This window comes from Nesoenas mayeri (genome assembly GCF_963082525.1).
Source record: "Nesoenas mayeri genome assembly, chromosome: 5".
Taxonomy (NCBI): Eukaryota; Metazoa; Chordata; class Aves; order Columbiformes; family Columbidae; genus Nesoenas; species Nesoenas mayeri.
Window position 1 is genome coordinate 7055774 of NC_137548.1, and position 19369 is coordinate 7075142.

Below are 19369 nucleotides of genomic sequence, written 5' to 3' on the forward strand. Positions count from 1 at the left end.
AAATTATTTTCTTGCTGAAAATTGTTAGATCTGGATGGACTAAGCCAACTGAGTTACCAAGACAACCTATCCTGTCATGAAGATGACCATGTATCTGTTGATTCAAGAACAACAATTGATATTAGGGGTGCTGGGCAGCATAAAGGGCCTAGGATGGAGACCAGCATTGCCGATGGCGTTAGCCAGCAAGCCACAGAAGGACATTTGGAGATGGCATTTGAAGTCAATGATGCTACTGACAGCTCATCAGCTTGGAGCCCTGAGGTATGGTGAATTGTCATTTATTACACACGGTGCAAGCTTTTGAAGGATATTAAGGGCCAAAAAATTGTCAGGGGAGAAATGAAGTGAAAAATTGATTAGCATAGTGCAAGATAATGGTATTGCTGTGTGCAAGAACATACACCCCTCTCTATGTGTTTCCCCTTTATGTTGTTTTTTTACCTCTTGCTACAAACACTCATTCAGAGAAGCTCTTTTATTGCTTGATTTCCGACTGCAATCTTTGAACTGAAATTAGAGCCATTAGCTGCCTGACAGCATTTACTATCATTTTGCAGTGGCCCAGGGCTTTGTTACTGGCTGTATGTGCAGGCTGTGTGTCTAGGGATGTGGTGTGTGGTCACTGGGTCAGATCTGTGCCTCGTTTTCTGAGTAGTTTTTATGGCTTAGACAACGGGAAGCATCTGGAAAGCTGGAGGCAACTGGTGGGGGTGGCCTGTGACTTGGCCAAGTGACCATCACTCTGATCCCCGTTGATACCAGGCATCCTTCCAGGGAAGGAGAGCGCCTGGGAGCTCCTCTGCTTTCCCTTAGTTCTGTATTTTTATTTTGAAGCCTCAAGAAAAAATTTCAGATTTTTAAAGGATTGTAAGCACCTGATGACTTAGCACCCTCCTTTTCTCTTATGATCATTCTACGTGATGTGTTGATTTTCATTATTATTTTACCACAAGATTAAATTTCTGAAAAAAAGATCAGCCTGCATCAGACTTATTAAAAGAATGGCACAAAGGTCACGTCATCTGCCTGAGTTAAAGAGACTATTCTTCAGCTGTGAAATGAATACCTCCTTCACGCTCCGAGCAACAAGACTTTGAGGGAAAGGTTCCTTTCCTCAGCACACGATGCTTGCAGACAGTTAAAGAGATGGAAAGCAGCTTCTCAGTGCATATGCTCCAGCCCTGAGGAGGGTTTTGAACAGCATTTTGTTTTGCTGCACAATCAGGTCCCACAAAATACTCCACAACACATGGGCACTCTGTGTGGCAGCAGCCCTGCCCTCTCTTTGCCGTGTGCCTCTGACATGCTGTTTGTCTGCCCATGCTCATTTATCTTTTTCCACATTTGATGTACATTGCCATGGTTCACATGTGCCACAACGTCTCCAGTGTCCTCTTATATTTCTTTGGAATACATCTCTCATTTTGCTCCTAGTATCTACATTTTAAAACTGCAAAGAATGGTTATAGCATCGGGGGCAGGTATGTCCAAGTCCCAGATTACTGTAAGCAGCTTCTCATCCAAAGGTATTGTGTGGATTAATGAAAGACTTTTTATTGCAGGAACTAAATGTTCTGACATGCCAGAAATGTCCAAGCATGATTATGCTTCACTCAAAGGACCTCTTTAGAGAAAAAAATGGTAATTTTATGCCCCTGCAGTGGAACCACAAGTACCATTTCAAGCCTTGTCCATAATTAGCTGCTCTTTCAGGTTTCTCTGGCAGAAATGGACTTATTTTGCCTAGTGAAGTGGATATTGCCTGTCCTGAATGACCGGGTTAGACATACTGTATCAATCTTGGCTTGCCATCTCAACAACTGTGCTGGGAAGAAGGAAAGAAAGAAATTCAGATTAAGTATCTAAACCCCACGCTTTCCTTGGATTCCAGTTTAAGTGTCTGTATAACCAATGCATTCATAAAGGGCTCACAGCCATGGCTGAGCTCTGAAAGCCAAGGGGAAGTCCGTCAATGATTTCCATAGAAAGAAGGTTGAATGTCTGCAAGCTTTGTGTACTGAAAATCTACACAGAGCTGTGTCCTAAGTAGCACAGTGCTCTCTGAAAGGGCCAGCCCATGGGGGCTCTCAAGCTGGGTTGCCCACAGGAAAGTCACTTCCACAGTGTTTGGCACTTCTCTTTCCCTGTCTGCCTCCAGTTCTTGCAGTTTTCTCTGCAGTGGATGTAGCCACGTCTATAGTAGCACAATTTGAGATTGTCTGAAATCTCGGTCCTTTCTAGGATCTAGCTGTTCTGTCAAAAAAAAAACCCCAAACAAAACGCTGACCTTCAGTCTGCTTTACACACTGCCAGGAGATGAGATACTCAGAGCTGTTGGGGCAGAAAAGTGCCTCTTTGATCTTCATCCGGTGGGTCTGTGATGATGCACAGGAGTTTCCACTCTCCAGCTCAGGCATGGAGGTGAAAGCAAAGTTTTGCTGCAAGCACTGTTGTCTCCACACTTTAGCAACAGTTCTCCTATGTGCCTTGATTCCATCTCCACAATAGCAAATACGCAGATGGAAGTGGGGAGGGATGAACATGTGGAGGGAAACATGAATCAAGCACAACCCCATTACGTTTTCTTCTTAAATATTGTTCCATCAACCAGACAGAAATAACTTGACAGCTACACAGCAGCACTTACCATTTACATAACATCACATTCTCTCCAGGCATCCTGGCCTGCCTTGTGTTTTTGTCTTTGCAGCCTGCTGTTCCTACAGACGGGCATTTTTATGAGCAACCAAGTCATTTGGTGTGCTGTCCAAGTGGAGATTTGTCTCTCTTTGCCATTATTTCTGCAAGGCGGATGACAGCATGTCTCCCTTGCTAACGTGCACACATGGACTTTTATATTCATGTGCATGGATCCCTTAAACACCTGTGAAAATACAAAAAGCTGGAGCTTTGCATGTTGTGGCAGATGAATCTGAGCACTTGAAAAGTATATTGACAGGAAGTAGGGATAAATTTTTAGGCTTGTCCGAGGTCTTGTACGAGACATATGCTACCCTAGACACTTCTGAAAGGAATAACATCAGAAGTCCTATGGCCCATCATCTGTAATCTAAACAATAAGATTCCTGTATTGAAAAGAAGTGTTACTTGAAGTGTGAAAGAAGATAAATGTTTGAGGAGGAGGGTGACTCAGACTGCTAGTGACAGGCCTTAATTCACCTTCTGGCTATTAACTGGAAATCTTTCCTGAGTACAGTGTATACTCTTGTTTAAATACAAATCATTGATCACTATAGCAACCCTCCCTTTATCACATGAAGCACATTCTAGCTCTAAGGTAAAAAACGCTTTTGAACAGAAACGCACACGCCCACTCATCAAAAGGTAAGGTGAGCATCTATGGTTTTTCTGTTGTTTTATCAAGATGATTTTTGTTTTAAAAGTAGGTAAAAGACTGTGTATGAATTGGTCTGTGCATGTTTTGATTCTTTATTTTGAATTTTTATTCTGAGTGTATTAGTATCCAAACTGAACAGAAGGAACAGATGCTTCTCTTGGGAGATTTCAAAAAGGAATAAAGAATCAATATGTATTTTTAATCAGACTGTTTTTCTCTAGCTGTAGGAAAACCATTGAATTACAGGGTAGCATCTAGAAATGGAATTTGCGTTCTGCAAGGTATTCTGACATGGAGATTTCCCCTCACATCAAATTGAACAGAGTGTTTAATTTTAAAAAGTTTCAACAGAATGAAGGATCCAAAAATTTACCAAGTTTGACTAAATTGTTATATTTCAGTAATGTGAAAATATCCATTTTGGAAAAAATTCCAGTTTATCTTCAAACTAATAGGTTGTTTTGGATTGGTTTTCAAATGAATGAAGGCCAAAAGTTTTATAATGCCTCAAAACTGACATGACTGAGGTTTAAAAAAAATCTTTTGTTTAGTTTTCCCTTGTGTAGAATTTTGCCAAATTACCAGTCCTACAAAACACTTAAATATTGATGAAACTTTTTTTTGGGAAATGTTTCAACAAGTGCTGTTGCTTGCTATATATTACATAAAATCAAGCAGTTATCTAGCACTCGCCTTTCAAGAAACAGTGGGATCCTTATTTTGCAGAGCAAGTGCCTACACTTGCAAGCACAAGTGAGAACGTTATTTTTCTTTAAACACGGTTGGGATCACAGAGGCACTTGAACTCCATTGGAGGTTTTACTTCTTCCTTCTCTTTGCAGGAACGTGATGAAGTGAACAGTGTACCAGCTCATCATGGTGCTCACGAGCCCATCTGTAAATGTGGTGATCTAGATGTCATCTTCAACTATAAAGCCTCAAGTCAAAAGCTTGTAGTTACTATCTTGGAGGCCAGGGATATCCCAGACAAAGACCGCAGTGGTGTGAACACCTGGCAAGTGCACACAGTCCTGATGCCTAGCAAGAAACAGAGGGGTAAGACAAGTGTTCAGAGAGGGCCCATCCCCACATTCAAGGACAAAATTACCTTCAGTAAGCTGGAGCCGGAGGAGTTAAGCAGCCACGCCATTCGTTTCCGCCTCTATGCGGTGCAGAAGGTGATTGGAGAGAAGATGATGGGAGAGCAGTTGTTCTACCTGAGCAACATCAGCCAGGAAGGGGAAGCGAAGGTGACATTGGTCTTGGAGCCAAGGAGTAATTTGAGTGTAAGTTTGATGAAAGAAATACGGAGTCTGTAAAATCGTTCACTTAGTGAATGGAGACCAGCTGTACCTCATATCTTTCATTGAGGGCTGTTAGGATGGAACTGGTGGATCTGTCCTACTGTCACTTACGAGGTTATGAGTAAGGGTAAGCACAGGGCATGTCTTACCTACACAAAGCTGTGCCTTATTGACAATGGCTCAGCTAGCAAGCTTACACAAAATCGTTTAGATGTCCTACATCTACACAAGTCAACAAATGTTGTTCTATGCAGAAAAATAGCTTGCTCCCAGAACCATCAAAGCTAATTACATCTTAATTTCAACAAGGACAGTAGTTCTTCTGCGCTGTTGTGTTGGTGGACTTGTATACACTACTGCCAGTGCAAGAGCTACCTCATTTAGCACTAACTACTGTCTTGGGGATCTCTGCATTGTGCAATTTCGATGTTACCAGATATGCTTAGTTATGTTCCTTTTCATGACAGATGGAAGTGGAGAGATGGGTTGTGTCAGGAGGAACTGGCTGTGCTGCTTCATAGTCTTCCATGCACATCACAGTTGTAGCGAGCTCTGGCTATGCCAGTCAGTTCGGGTAGATGAGCTCTATCATGATTCATTGTCTACAAAAAGCTGAATGAGAGGTTGTGCACATGAAATTAGTAAAGTATCATAGTCCAGGTGAAGAAGGGATAGAGAGAGCATCATGTTAGCAAAGAAAGAAAGAAAGAAGATACACAGTACATGGCCAAAACCCCCAAACTGCAAAATGCATTCCATTCAAAGGTCATTGTCAAGATTTACTGTGCATTTGAAGTAACAGAATGTATTCTTATCTCAGAGGCTTTGATTTACGCTAGTGAGAATACATTACACAGAGTTCCTCATCTTTAAAGAGAAAGTTCAGAGAAATATTTTGGTAAAAGTGATGCTCTTATTCTTCTGGTGCCCCATTATAATTCATTCTTAGTCATTGTCATTTCTAGAGAGAGATCTTACTAAACAGATCTACAAGATATAGGTTAAGGGAGGATGGTGGTGAATGTTCTGATGAGACTTTCGGTGTTCTTTCCCCACAGAGTGCAGACTCTCAGCTTAGTCTGTCAGCAATCTCTCACAGCGACAGCGCTTCTTCAACACAGTCCCTGTCGCATGGAGGGGTGCCAGAGCTGCTTGTGGGATTGTTGTACAATGCCACTACGGGTCGGCTGTCAGTGGAGATGATCAAAGGCAGTCATTTCCGAAACCTCGCAATTAATAGGCCACCTGGTAAGTACTTTTACTGCTATTAAATAACACTATTGAGTCAAAATTTGCTTTTTATTTTCTTCCTCAAGATATTCAATTATGTCATTTCTGAGATGGGTTTCCTTGCGGACTATCTGATTGAAAATTAAAAGCATTATTTCAAACACGTGTGTTGGTAAATTTTACAGTGTAATTGGAGGCAATTGTATGAAGACACAGCTCATGGGACAGTGATACCTGAATGTCTCTTTTATTGCATATACCTTTACAACATCTGATTATGACAAAAATGCTATTATACCCAAAGCACAGAGTAATTCTCAGCAGATCCATAAAAAGAAAGAAGCGCTTTTCAAGTGATAATATGCTACCATGTGACCTACAGAGGCTCTGCCTAGTGCCATTAAGCGTTTCCCAAGGCTACATTTTGTTTAGTCCCCTTGCCGTGCTGCTGAGCACTAGGTGACCTGGTGCTTTGGGCCCTTTGGGGATCCTGCTGTTGTGAATTCTTTGCTGCCGCACAAGAAAATCTTCGGCAGAAAGAAGATTTGAAAGTTGTTCTTCTGGATTGCAACAGTTCAGTTCCCTGCATTTGATACCTAAAGGAAAAAATTGTCTTACAGTTGTCTTACAGTTGTCCTACAGTGAGTTTAGTTAGTGCTTGAGCTATAGCTAGTCCTTGAGAAGGAAAGTGAATGGATGGAGCTGATGTTCATGGTGGAGATGGGGTCATGCAGCCATAGTACCCGGTGTTCTCTGCTTTTCTGCTTGGGTGTCTCACTCAGGGTTTGATTGTCAGCGCTGTACTGATCTCATATTGTCCTTTTGCCTCCTGTCTGAAGCCAGCAGCTAATGACAATGTGAAATAACATTTGTTTGTTGGTGTGTTTGCTTTTTGTGATGAGGTTGCTGGCATGTCAGAGGTAATAACTTTTGACAGTTCCTTGCACTCGCTGGTTTTGACATAGTATCTCCACCTTGCAAAATGCTAAGATTGCTTTTGCAAGATGCTGTGCTCTTTGACCCAGAGCTGGCAAAATATTTATATAATATTTCAGTATATGGACATGAAAACTTAAGTTTCCACTAAGCTATACTTCATAATATTACAGAAATAATCTCTATCATCAGTCCCTTGAGAATTAAGGGCAAGTCTAGGCAACAGTAAAACACATGAACCCTGGTCTGTGTAGCCCTAGGTAGTCTTGCCTTACCCGTGACAAGATAGGTCTCCATGTGAGTTACTTAAAGACATGTTCTTGTTTGCATGTACATGTTTTATTAAAAGGTTTCAAGTTGGGATCTTTTAGTAATTATAAGCAAGAGTACACTAAGACAAGAGTCTCACCACATGCTCTAGCAAGCAAGCTTGCCTGTGTTTGTATATGCTGCACTGTAGATGCATCCTAAAGTTTTATTCTTAGAAATTAAAGTAGTCCAAATATAGGTCCATTTTTTTGCAGTTTTTTATGGCATGTGTTCACATATATACCTCCGTGGTATTGGAGTTTTGTCTGCTACCTGCCTGAAGATGTAGATTATGCAGCACTTCTGTTCTTAAATCAGGCCTTGCATAAAGTTGTCTTGTATCCAGCTAGGTCAGGCATCTATAATGCCCCCTCTTTTTCCATAAATGAAATGTCTTCGCTACATAGAACTCAAATAATTGCCTTCCAGCTTACTACCTGCACTACCATGAGCAAACTACTGACAGTGTTGGTATTCTTCTAACAGGTGTCTTTCTGGGTGCATGTTGTAATAGTTCTGTGTGTTGCAGTAAGCTAAGCAACCCTGTAACTCATTGTGTGTGTGTCCTGGGCCTCTAGTGGGACAGGGTTTGACAGTTTAGCTGTGTGTGCACAGGCTGGCTCTCAGCACAGAAAAGTTTACCTGCCTTGATTAGACATCCCATTCAGCTTTTTAGCTGCACGGGAGTGCAGTAGTGTGGTTGGCAGCATCTTTAAACCTGATCAACTTTTTGTGTTTGTTGATGGGATGAGAACAGCAGCAGGATATGGAAAAAGAAGATGTTCCTTGAGGGACCTTTCATTTTAACTTCTGCCTGAATTTTCCATTTCTGTATTGGTAGGGCTTCAGATGAACCTGGTTTAGTCAGTTTGATAAACTGAGCAAAGTTTTCTGTCAGCCACCCAAACTAATAGTCCTGATGTTGTTTTATAACAGTTCTTCCATGCTTGCTGTTAATGCTATCTTGAGTTATTTCTTCATGTCCTTTTCGTATCCAGATCAACTTCAGCATTGTCAGTCCTGTATTTCTCAGTGTTAGTTCATTTTTTAGGTGAAACATGGAAACCCGTAAATGATTGCAGGCAAATTCTGAACTTACCAAAATCTGCTTCTTTTATTCCACGTCACATTGTTGTGTCTGCGTTCTGCATTGTTCTGCACCTACAAAGTTCCCAGTAGTGTGGTGAGAAAAGGAAAACCCCAGTGAAGCAGAAACTGAAAGAAGTTGAAAACAAGGAAGAAACCCAGCATCTCCCTGAGATGCTGGAGTAGCATTTCACTGATAACTCCTGCAGGCACTGCAGAGGAGTGCTGTGAGGTCCAATCGTTACTGTCTGAAACATGCTGGTGGCTGAATGAGATGCTCGATAAGTCCTTCAGTAGGTGAAAACTAAAACTGCTGTGTCCCTTTCTGAGGGTGAGCAAATAGCCCTTGTGTTTTCTCAGATGCGTCCTATCTGCAGTTCTGTTGTCTGAGGCTCAGAGGGAGTGATTTATTTCTTTAAAGTATCATGGGGATTTCAGACATAATAGTGCTCCGGGACTCTTAAATGCCAAGCCTAAACTGCTTTTCAGGGCAGCTGTTTATGGTAAGAATGAGAGAAGTCAGTGTACAGAATCCATCTTCATTCCCAGCCCTGCATGCACAGAGCCTATATGGTACCCATATCCGGTCCTGTTGGAGCCCAGTGGGTTTATTCTTGTCTGCTGCTGACAGCTGCAGCTATGGGGGATGACAGCAAATTCTCCAGCTGTGCTTTTTGCCCACTTTGACCCTCTTCTCTGCCACCTGTGATCCTGCACAGGTGAGCTCAGCATCACCTGCAGCGTGCATGCTGTCTTCTTGGCATCCTTGCACAGGTGTTTCACTGTGTGCAGAAGAAACAATTGGACTGGGGCACTGGTGATTTTAGGTGTTAAAGACTGCAGAGGCTAAACCAGATGGTTTTCTGGAGAGGGAAAGGAAGATTGTGCACATCTCAGTTTTTCCTGGGCATATCATCTCCTTCACTGAAACCTTTGAACTGAGTCAGATAAATATCAAAGTCATGAGTGCTTACATGGGTAATAACTGGGTTCGAAAACAGCTGGACAACTTACAGAGACTTGAATCTTGCAAGCAATGTCTTCTCTTCAGGTCACATATGTGGGATTTAAGGATATCAAGGATAAGTGTCCAGGTATTGTTCTGGGGAATATGCTGAATTATAGGCCTGAGTTCACAATCCCTGATCACACAAATAGATCCATTATCACTCAGAGCACTTAAGAACACTCAAGAGTATGGCTGCAGCATTGGACCATAAATTATCAGTGTGTGCCAAAAAAACCTCATGCAGAAAAGCATCTGCAGTTTTGCCAGACATGGACACCCTCAGTATTTTAGTGCTAATGGCTTATGTGCTGTGCACCTCATTCTCTTTAGTTCTTGTAAAAATCATTAACCTGTGCTAGCATTTTGTAGGGGTTCCTATTTTAGTCTGTGGCATTGTGTGTTCTTAGAACAAAATCCAGTGTGTTTGTTTAAAGGATGTTTATTATTAAAAACAAAAAAGTAACAAAAGAAGCCTAAACCACTGGCAGACATGTCTTTAAAAATTTATAAGCAGTTACATTCTATGTATGGTTGTAATGCCTTGGGATTGTAGTGATGGACCGGGAATCATCAGTGCTGGTCAGTGTATAAACATGCAACAGAGAGATGGTCTCTACTCACACGATGCTCTGCTGGGTGCAGCTCTCTCCCCTCTAATCCAGCCTTCCTTCTTTCCCCTTCTGCGTTTCTTTTGGTGTTTACCTCTGTGTGTAATGCGATTTGAGATGGATGGTTGCAAAGATATTCCCTTGCCTAAGAAAAGTCTTCCAAGCTTTTCAGGAGCTGCAGAATTAATCACACATAATAATTACATCCTTACATGATCATTATTATACCAGCAGCATATTAACCCCATTAAACAAATACAATAGCATTAATTCTGGAAAAGACAGGAGGGAGAGAACAAGCTATCAGAATCCCTATTGGGAACAGGAGAAATTACTGAAGTAAAGACTTGTCGGAAAACAAACATCTACTTGAGCCACTGATAACAGCTCCAAGAAGTATAGAAGATGCTCCCATAGAAGAATTAGGATCCTTACATGGTATTTCTTGCTCTGGTATCAGAGTACTTGAAAGCCATTAGTGGCTTTTATTTTATCAACTTGTTTGTGAGGGAAAGAAAGTTATTATCCCTGTTTCATTCCTGTAGAACTAAGGCACAGGTTAATTTATTTAATTGCTCCCAGTCAGACCAGGAAGCTGAATTTAAAAAAAAATGAACTTTTAACCTGCATGTCTTGCCCTGAACAGGGAACTTGCGTAAGCTCCTAAAAGTTTGTAATTCATACTTTCATCTCAAGAGCAATAGAAGGGGGTTGTGTACCAGGGCGAGCTGGGGCAGATTTGGTCTGGAGAGCTTGGTTAACAGCAGCAGAGGTGCTGGGCAGCTACTTGCTGCCGAGTACTTGCCAGTCAGTCACAGTAAGCTTGTACAAGACCACCTCTCCTTTTGCATCTTTTTCTTGCCCATTCTTAAATATAGCTAGAGTAAACTTAGAGTAAGATGAGAAAGTTTTGTTCAGGGTAGTAAAGAGGAGACCAGCTGCAAGAGGTCCCAGAGCATGTCTCAGGAATGAGCAGCTGGGCAGTGAGGTGGAAGATGAAGTGTGGATGAACATAAGGTATTGCATGGGGATAGGGTTGGTATTCAGAGTTAATCTGGGTGGACTCAGAGCCATTTGTGAGTGAAATATTAGGCTTATAGTAAATAGCTCCAGGAAAATGTCCACTCAAGGATCAGCAGTAGTAGTGGGGAACAAAATAAACAATCAAACAAAAAATTAAATGTTAGAAGTATACAAAGGAAAAAATGAAAACTTGATATTTGACTCTAAATATACAGTCACCAGTGCAATGAATACCACATACAGTTCTAGCTCCCTCCTTTCCAATATAATATGGCAGAACTGGAAAGATGTGATGAGGAATGTTGGAGACAATCAGGGAGATGGGAACAGCTTCCAGCAAGCTGCAGCTGCATAGACTGTGCTCCTACAATGCTATAGCAAGGAGAGATGGGGAAGATTTCATGGGGGGCTGTGAAATCAGAAGTGTCGTTGAGAAAGTGAATTGGCAACAGTTATTCATTCTTTTTCCCGATACAAACCCAAAGGATTATAAAATGAAGCAAGGAGGTAGTAGGTCCTGAAGAGGAGACAGCTTTTCACTTACACTGTTGAGTTTCTCACTGCAGAACATTGTGGATGCTGAAAGTCCACTCGAGTTCGGTACAGGACAGGACAAGTTCACAAATAAAGATCCACTGAGGACCATTAAATACAAAGGCACTGCCTTTAACTGAGGAAGTTCTAGAGTCACAAGTTGCTGGAGATTAGGAGAGTATTTAGGAGAGAATCAGCACGTGGCATGTTTGCCATATTTTTATAGACTTACTAAGGCATGAGGTATTGGGTACTGTTGGGTTGATGGACTGGCTTGGTGCAGCTCTTCCCACCATGTGAGAGACCTGGGACTGATTAGGCTCAGAAAAGTGAGTCTCAGAATAATGGATTTAAGGAGTGATTGAGAGACTTCTGTGGGGGATGTTCCATGATAATGAGACGTGCAGCGATAGCATATGGTTTTTCAGTAATATTTTCAATAGTTTTATATTTCTAAAAGGCCTGTGAGAAGTATAATCCATGTTATACTTGCTGAGTATAAAAATGAAAGTATTTCTGACTCAAAGGAGTGCATTTGAAGTGGAATGTATGCTGATGCCTCTCCCATCCAGCGTGAGCAAGAAATATTTTCTTTTCCCCCTCCCAAAGCAAGCAGAAGACAAAGCCATTGCTTCAGGGTAGAACCCTCCTAATCCCAAATTTCAGTGGGAATTGAGTGTTTAGTGCACATCTGCAGTGACTCTACAAAGCAGTGTTTTCAGGAGATCTGATGGCAGGCTATATAAAGCCATGCCAGTGGGCACCACTGCTGGAGGTGAGAAAAGTCAGGCTTAAGCACCTTTACCTGTTCTGTTGCTGAGAAGCTGTGCATTCATGGTTTTTGATATGCTCTCAGTTGAAGTTCCCACCCCCTCTCTGAGGCAGCAGCAATACATAAAGCCCAATGTGTGTTGTGAGAAGTGTTGAAATGCCCTTGTTAGAGGATAATCATCTTGTGCATCTGGAGAAATGTCTGTGTTGTGCTTTAACTGTGTAAGCCCAGACTAAAGCTGCACCTCCTCAGGGCTGGAGCATGCAGGGAGATAGTAATCTGGTTCCGCAGCCCGACGCATGTCCTAGGTGAGGGCTGGCACTGTTAAATGGGGTGGATGTGCGGTGTCATGGCAGCAGAGTAGGATCACCAAGGAGTTGAGCTCGGAGTCTCTCTGAAAGCAGCCTTCATTCCAAAGAGACCAGGACATCACTTCCAGGGAGCCCTGGCTCCTCCGCCGCCCATCTCCTTGCACAAAACAAGTCATAGATGCTGGCAACTCCCTCCCCTCAGTCCAAACAGTGCTTCCAGGGAGCAGCGAGCTCCTCTCTGCCGCATTTTAAACTAAAGGTGCTGCTGGTCTGTTCTCCAATGACTCACAGGTGGTGAAGGCTGCCAGATCCCAACCTCTCCCTTGCGTGATCACTGCCAGCCACGGGAGAGGGGACCTGAGCAACAGAGACTCGGTGGAGTAGGGGAAGGAAAGTTGGCTCCTCAGCAACATAGTAGGCAGCTCTCAGCTCTTGTAGAGTGGACCACAAGCTGCCTCTGGACTAATCCAGACTTTCACCACGTGAGTTTGGAAACAAAAACTTGGGTTTAATTCCCCTCCCTGCTCTTTTCCCAATCCAGCTGCAGTGAGCCAGGCTCAGAGCATTCCTGCCCCACTTCTGGTTTGATGGGGCGGTGAAGCCAGGACTAATGAAGCAGTGGTCTTCTGGGTCTCCAGCTGACACCTTGTATTGAGCTGCGCTGTACAGAGTAGCAGAGAGTTGAGCTCTGGGGCTGCTTTGCCACTCGGTGCTGCCGTTTATTATGTCAGCCGGGAGTGTGGGCATGCCATCTGGGTGAAATTAAACTCTAGGCCCAAGGCTTTGTTTTACTGTGGGTGTTATTAGTCTGGATTGCAGCATGCTGACATGGTTATACTGCTTTTGGAAATGAGCTAGCTTGCCTGGAGCGCGGGTGGGAAAAGTCTGTACAGCACTGTGTTGTACTCGACAGTCCACAGACCCAAGGGGTCAGGAGTCTCTGATTGTTTATTTCCTTTCTAAATATAATTTCAAGCAGGGGTTTGGACACTTGTATTGCAGTGGTTTTGCTCAGGGGTCAGCTTTATTAATAATAGTGGAGCTTAGGGTTAATGAAAGCAGAATGCGTGCTATGGTCCCTGCACCAGAATTGGGAATGTATAAATTACGGTTGATTATTCCCTTGAGTTGTCATTATCAGTTATTTCCCTTAGAAGGATGATGACAGAAATAGGTCATTAGAAGAATCACAGATAAACTGATTGCCTTTGCAGATGAGCTCTCAGGAGATGTTTTATGGTTGTGGCAGTGTTGATGGAGACAGAGCAGTCTGCACAATGAGAGGTTTGACCAAACCTCTGGAGTAAAATTATGCAGTGCCAGCCCAAAATGTGTCTGGCTTCGTGCAGCATTCCTTGATTAAGTGCTTTTCACTCTGATATTAAATGCAGAGGTGTTGATATTTTATATATACGTGAACATTGTCCAATCCACTCATACCAGAGATGAAAGATGAGTTTAGAGTAAAAATGATCTGTAGCAAGAACTTCTGTTCCAAAGCCTATATGGAGAGGAGAGCCTGGTGGATATGATGCTAAAATTGATCTCAGCAAAATTAGACTTTTTGTTCCTGCTTCTTCACAGACTTTTGTGTAACTGTGGGCAATTTGCAGTCTCAGACACTCCCAAATATTAAGAGGTCTTGCCATTCTTCATATCCGTGAGATAGGTGCCTAAATAGAAGGTGAGCATTTAGGTATTTTAAAGAATGTAAGCCTTAATGTCTCTTCTCCTTTTGTGCTTGACAGAGGTGGCATGAAAGTAAATACACTGAAGAGTGTAAAGTGCTGAGATGCCGCGGTAATGAGGCTATTACTGAATCCGAGCATGTAATTAGATTGAGAATGTTTGCTGTCATAATGAATAGATGCTCTCACACACACATTCCTCAGTAAATTTTCAAGTTCATCCTTGCTGTAGTTCACTAATTTCACCATGTATCTGGAGGTAGATTTTCTTTGGGAAGGCCAACCAAAAGGGAGAGCTTTCCCATCTCAGAGGATTAGGCTGGACCACAAGGAGAACTAGGAAGTGTTTCCTGATGAGACACCTGTTATAAAAAGATGCGACAAGGAGCACAATGCAGTAAGGGCAAACCACAACCTTAAAATGTAGTTAGTGAAGCAGAATAACAGCTCAGCCTCATATGTACCAGCTCTGCAAAGCAAATTTCAGATGCTAAATATATTATCCACACCTACTCTTTTATTTCTATTCGGGCAAGCTTGATTCTTTTGGCTGGTAAAATGCACCCAGTGGAATAAATTTGAGAAGAATTTGAAGCCTGATTTAGTTGAAACCTGCACTGGTTTTGGGCCTGTGTTTACACAAGAATGAATTGGGCTCCTGGTATCAGCTCTGCTCTGAGTGTAGTCTCCTTACACCTGGAATATTGTGTCCAGTTCTGGGCCCCTCAGTTCCAGAAGAACAGGGAACTGCTGGAGAGAGTCCAGCGCAGGGCTACAAAGATGATTAAGTGAGTGGAGCATCTCCCTTATGAGGAAAGGCTGAGGGAGCTGGGGCTCTTGAGCTTGGAGAAGAGGAGACTGAGGGGTGACCTTATTAATGTTTATAAATATGTGAAGGGTGAGTGTCAGGAGGATGGAGCCATGCTCTTCTCGGTGACAACCAACGGTAGGACAAGGGGTAATGGGTTTGAACTGGAACACAAGAGGTTCCACTTAAATGTGAGAAGAAACTTCTTCTCAGTGAGGGTGGCAGAGCCTGGAACAGGCTGCCCAGGGAGGTTGTGGAGTCTCCTTCTCTGCAGACATTCAAACCCGCCTGGACGCCTTCCTGTGTAACCTCATCTGGGTGTTCCTGCTCCAGCACAGGGATTGGACTGGATGATCTTTTGAGGTCCCTTCCAATCCCTGACATTCTGTGATTCCGTCCAGCCTGCACATTCTTGCCTGATCCAGGTGATATCTGCAGAATCTCCATTGACCTTGGAACTGTATAGCCAGGGCCTTGGTGCAGACTTATGTAGCAGATCTGATGTGTATTAAAGAAAAAGCCTTATTTTTTGACATATATCTCTGTTGGATTTATGTCATTGGTCATACAATGCTTGTTTTTCTCCAAAGCCAACTATATTACTCCTTGTTTGCAAAAGTTGAGACCTCAGTCAGGGCTATGACATCCTAGAGTTTATGACTGCAAGAAATTCATTCATTCATTGCCTGGAAAATTAACTGGGACAGAGCCAAACCAGGACTTAATGTGGCTACTGCTGTAAAAGACAATAAAAATGTTTCTATAAATACCTTAGCAACAAAAGGAGGGCTAAGAAGAACCTCCATTTATTGGATGTGGGGGGAAACATAGTGACAAAGGGTGAGGAAAAGGCTGAGGTACTTAGTGGCTTCTCTGCCACAGGTTTTAATGGTAAGACCAGTTGTGCTTCAGGTACACAGCCCCCTGAGCTGAAGACAGGGATGGGAAGGAGAATGAAGTGCAAATATCCAATGAGAAACTGTTGGTCATCTGTTACACCACTCAGACATGAACAAGTCTATGGGGCCAGATAGGATCCATCCAGCGGTACTGAAGGAGCTATCGGAGGTGATCACCAACCCACTTCCCATCATTTGTCAGCAGTCCCAGCTAACGGGGGAGGTCCCATTTAACTGGAAGTTGGATAACGTGACGCCCATCTACAAGAAGGGCCAGAAGGAGGATTCGGGGAGTTACAGACCTGTCAGTCTGACCTTGGTGCCGAGGAAGGTCATGGAACAGATTGTCCTGAGTGCAATCATGCTGCACATACATAACAACCAGGTGACCAGGCCCAGTCGGCATGGGTTTATGAAAGGCAGGTCCTGCTTGACCAACCTCATCTCCTTCTACGACAAGGTGACCCACTTAATATATGAGGGAAAGGCTGTGAATGTTGTGTACTTAGACTTCAGTAAAGCCTTTGACACTGTTTCCCACAGCATTCTCCTGGAGAAACTGGCAGCTTATGGTTTGGACAGGTATACTCTTCGCTGAGTAAAGAACTGGCTGGGCCTCAAGAGTTGTGGGGAATGGAGTCAAATCCAGTTGGCGGCCAGTCGCGAGTGGTGTTCCCCAGGGCTCAGTATTGGGGCCAGTTCTGTTTAATATCTTTATTAATGATCTGGACAAGGGGATCGAGTGCACCATCAGTAAGTTCGCAGATGACACCAAGTTGGGTGGGAGTGTTGATCTGCTGGAGGGTAGGAGGTCTTTCAGCACCACCAGCATTGAATATTGCTGTGGGAATTAATCCACACCTTGATAAAGCAGTTTTTTCCTTCCCAAATACAATCAGGAAACTATTTCATGTCAGAGCTCTGCTTTTCTGTCTAACAAGTAGGTCTTTGTTGGCAAGATTTACTTCATCTCCAATGTTACGCCAGGAGCCAAGCTGGCACCCCCAGGTAACGATTGGACTGAACTTTCCCCGCAGTAACATGATAGCTGTGCAGCTGTGCAGGCTCACAATTTGCTCCTCGATTGTCAGCCTCCTGACAGCTTTTTCAGTGGAACAGTTTGAGATGAGCGGAGAGCTCTGCTTTGGAGACACAGAAGTGTTTTCACACCTGAAGTGTAATTTCACACCTTGTATTGCTCAGCAGATAAGTGCGTAAAATAGCACATCAAACGGGAACAGAAGAGGATAGACATGCTGTAGACAAGAGAACGGAGGCTTGTTATTTATTTCCTATCTTCAGCACACTCTGAAATAATATTCACTTGCAGAAACACAGGCACAGATTATGAGGAGGTTAGGAGGGGACTTTTCTAGCCAAGTGGTCTTTTACCATCACATGCAGAGCAAGGGGAAAGCTGGGTCTGTGGAGTATTGGGACCACAGAGCTCTGCCTGCGACCACAGTATTAGTGACCATGTAGCAGAGATGAACTGATTAATGCAGGAGGCAGCAAGAGTTTTAAGCATGAATTTATGGGAACACTGACTTGAACCATCCCTTCCCTGTATCTACTAAGCCTTTTAACTCCTTGTATTGATGTAAATAGTGAACATAATTGACCTTGAGTCCATGAAAAAAGCGATATGGGAATCTGGAAGAAACTTTGAAACTATCATGCAAGATCAAATCATTTCACTGTGTGTGCATTTTTCCTTTCCCTCTTCTTCAGGACCCTTTTTGTTTGCTATCTCAAACAGCAGGTCACAGAAGCATTCTTCCAAAGGAAAGTGGTGGAGAGGCAAGTGCAGCTGAGGGAAGCCCTGATAAGACAGCTCCAATAAAGCTTGGTTGTGAGGGAGACAGAGGGAACGTGCAAATACACCGTCTGATATGGAGAATCCCTAGAGATGCTCATAGTTTCTGTTAGTCTTAGACAGGTTTGCTAGGCTTAAGAAGAAGAGTTCCTGCTCTTTCCAAGAGTGGAGGACTGAAACACTTATCTGTTTCCTTCCTTTCTTCTCTCCAGCTGAATACAAGGAAATCCAAGAGGCGCTTTCATCTCCTGCTTCTCATCCCATGGATTTATTAAGGAGAGCTGTCCAGCTTTCATCTATTATTCACTGCAGACAAAGCTGCTCTGCTTGGAGTTCTTTGGGTGTTTTTTGACTACTTAGGGCTTTAATTTAATCTTTCACCGGTGCCAAACACAATTTCCTCTTCTTTGTCCTAGATACCTATGGAAAGCTCTGCCTGCTCAACTCTGTAGGCCAGGAGATGTCTCGCTGCAAGACCTCCATCCGTCGAGGGCAGCCCAACCCTGTCTACAAGGAAACTTTCATCTTCCAGGTTGCCCTCTTCCAGCTCTCCGATGTCACTCTAATGATCTCCATATACAACAGGCGCAGCATGAAGCGCAAAGAGATGATCGGCTGGATCTCCATGGGTCAAAACAGCAGTGGGGAGGAAGAGCAAAGTCATTGGCAGGAGATGAAGGAATCAAAGGGGACACAGGTCTGCAGGTGGCACACACTACTGGAGTCCTAGGGGTTACCAGGGCAGCCTGCAGGTCCTGGGACCATGAGCTGTGTCTTCCCTTGTTCGCAGTCAGCAGAAAACAGCTATCCCATGGCAAGCACTGTGGACTGGCAGGTCATGTACCGTACACTTTAACTTGACTTCTCAATGTTAGCAGTCATGGGTATTAAAGGTGGCAAGGCCTGGGAAGCAAATTTAGTTCTTGTCTTTCCAGGTTGTCTTGCATTTTCTACATCCAAATAAATAACCCTAGGGAACACCAATGGGAAAACCTACAAAATCCTCTCCTTGGTAATTATCTTGCTCATTTTGTCATAGGCTTAAATCACCACAGACTGATTTTGATGATATTTTCTTCTGGAGTAAACTCTCTATTCCCTCCTGCCCCTTATTTATATTAATGAAGTTTGCAAATATTCTTGACACACAGATAGCTCACAGATAGGCTAACCTGCATGCAGATCACATTCTCTCTCTTTTATTATTGTGTTTCTAAGTCCTAGAAATAAGCATTTGATACCACTGTAGACTGGATGATATATTTTTCAGGCAGCATGGGAAAGCACTCTTGAATTTTCTGTCAAATTTTAAGTGCCTCGACATTACTACTGTTCTCCTGTACTAACAATTGTTATTAGGACTAAACACCACTAGTATTTTTAATTAGGCATCCTGTGCACTTGTTAGCCTGTGTTGCCATAGATTTGCACGAGAGAAAATTAGCATCAGTTTTATATTGCAATTATACAGTGCATGTTTAGATGTTTACTTGAAGTTCATGGCTTCTGTCATCATGAATACCAAAAAAAGCCAGAACAATCTGCACATCCACCTTTGTGCCTGAATCACTCGTTTCTGCATCGTTATTTTGCCAACATGTTACTTTGTTTTTCAAAAGTGAGATTCATTCAGAAAAGCATTTCTGTGCACATTACACAGGAAGGCTTTAGACCC

At 43.0% G+C, this 19369-nt stretch overlaps 1 protein-coding gene across 1 annotated transcript in view; it reads left to right on the forward strand.

Moving 5' to 3' along the window:
* Window positions 1-18424, forward strand: part of SYT16 (synaptotagmin 16) — a gene marked incomplete at its 3' end in the record, with an annotated part of 41302 nt that extends 22878 nt beyond the window's left edge. Inside the window, exons 2-5 of the mRNA XM_080345191.1 lie at window positions 29-264; window positions 4204-4647; window positions 5724-5913; window positions 18111-18424. Of these exons, the coding sequence (XP_080201317.1) occupies window positions 29-264; window positions 4204-4647; window positions 5724-5913; window positions 18111-18424 (1184 nt within the window). The remainder of the gene's footprint in view (window positions 1-28; window positions 265-4203; window positions 4648-5723; window positions 5914-18110) is intronic.
* Window positions 18425-19369: the final 945 nt, after the last annotated feature.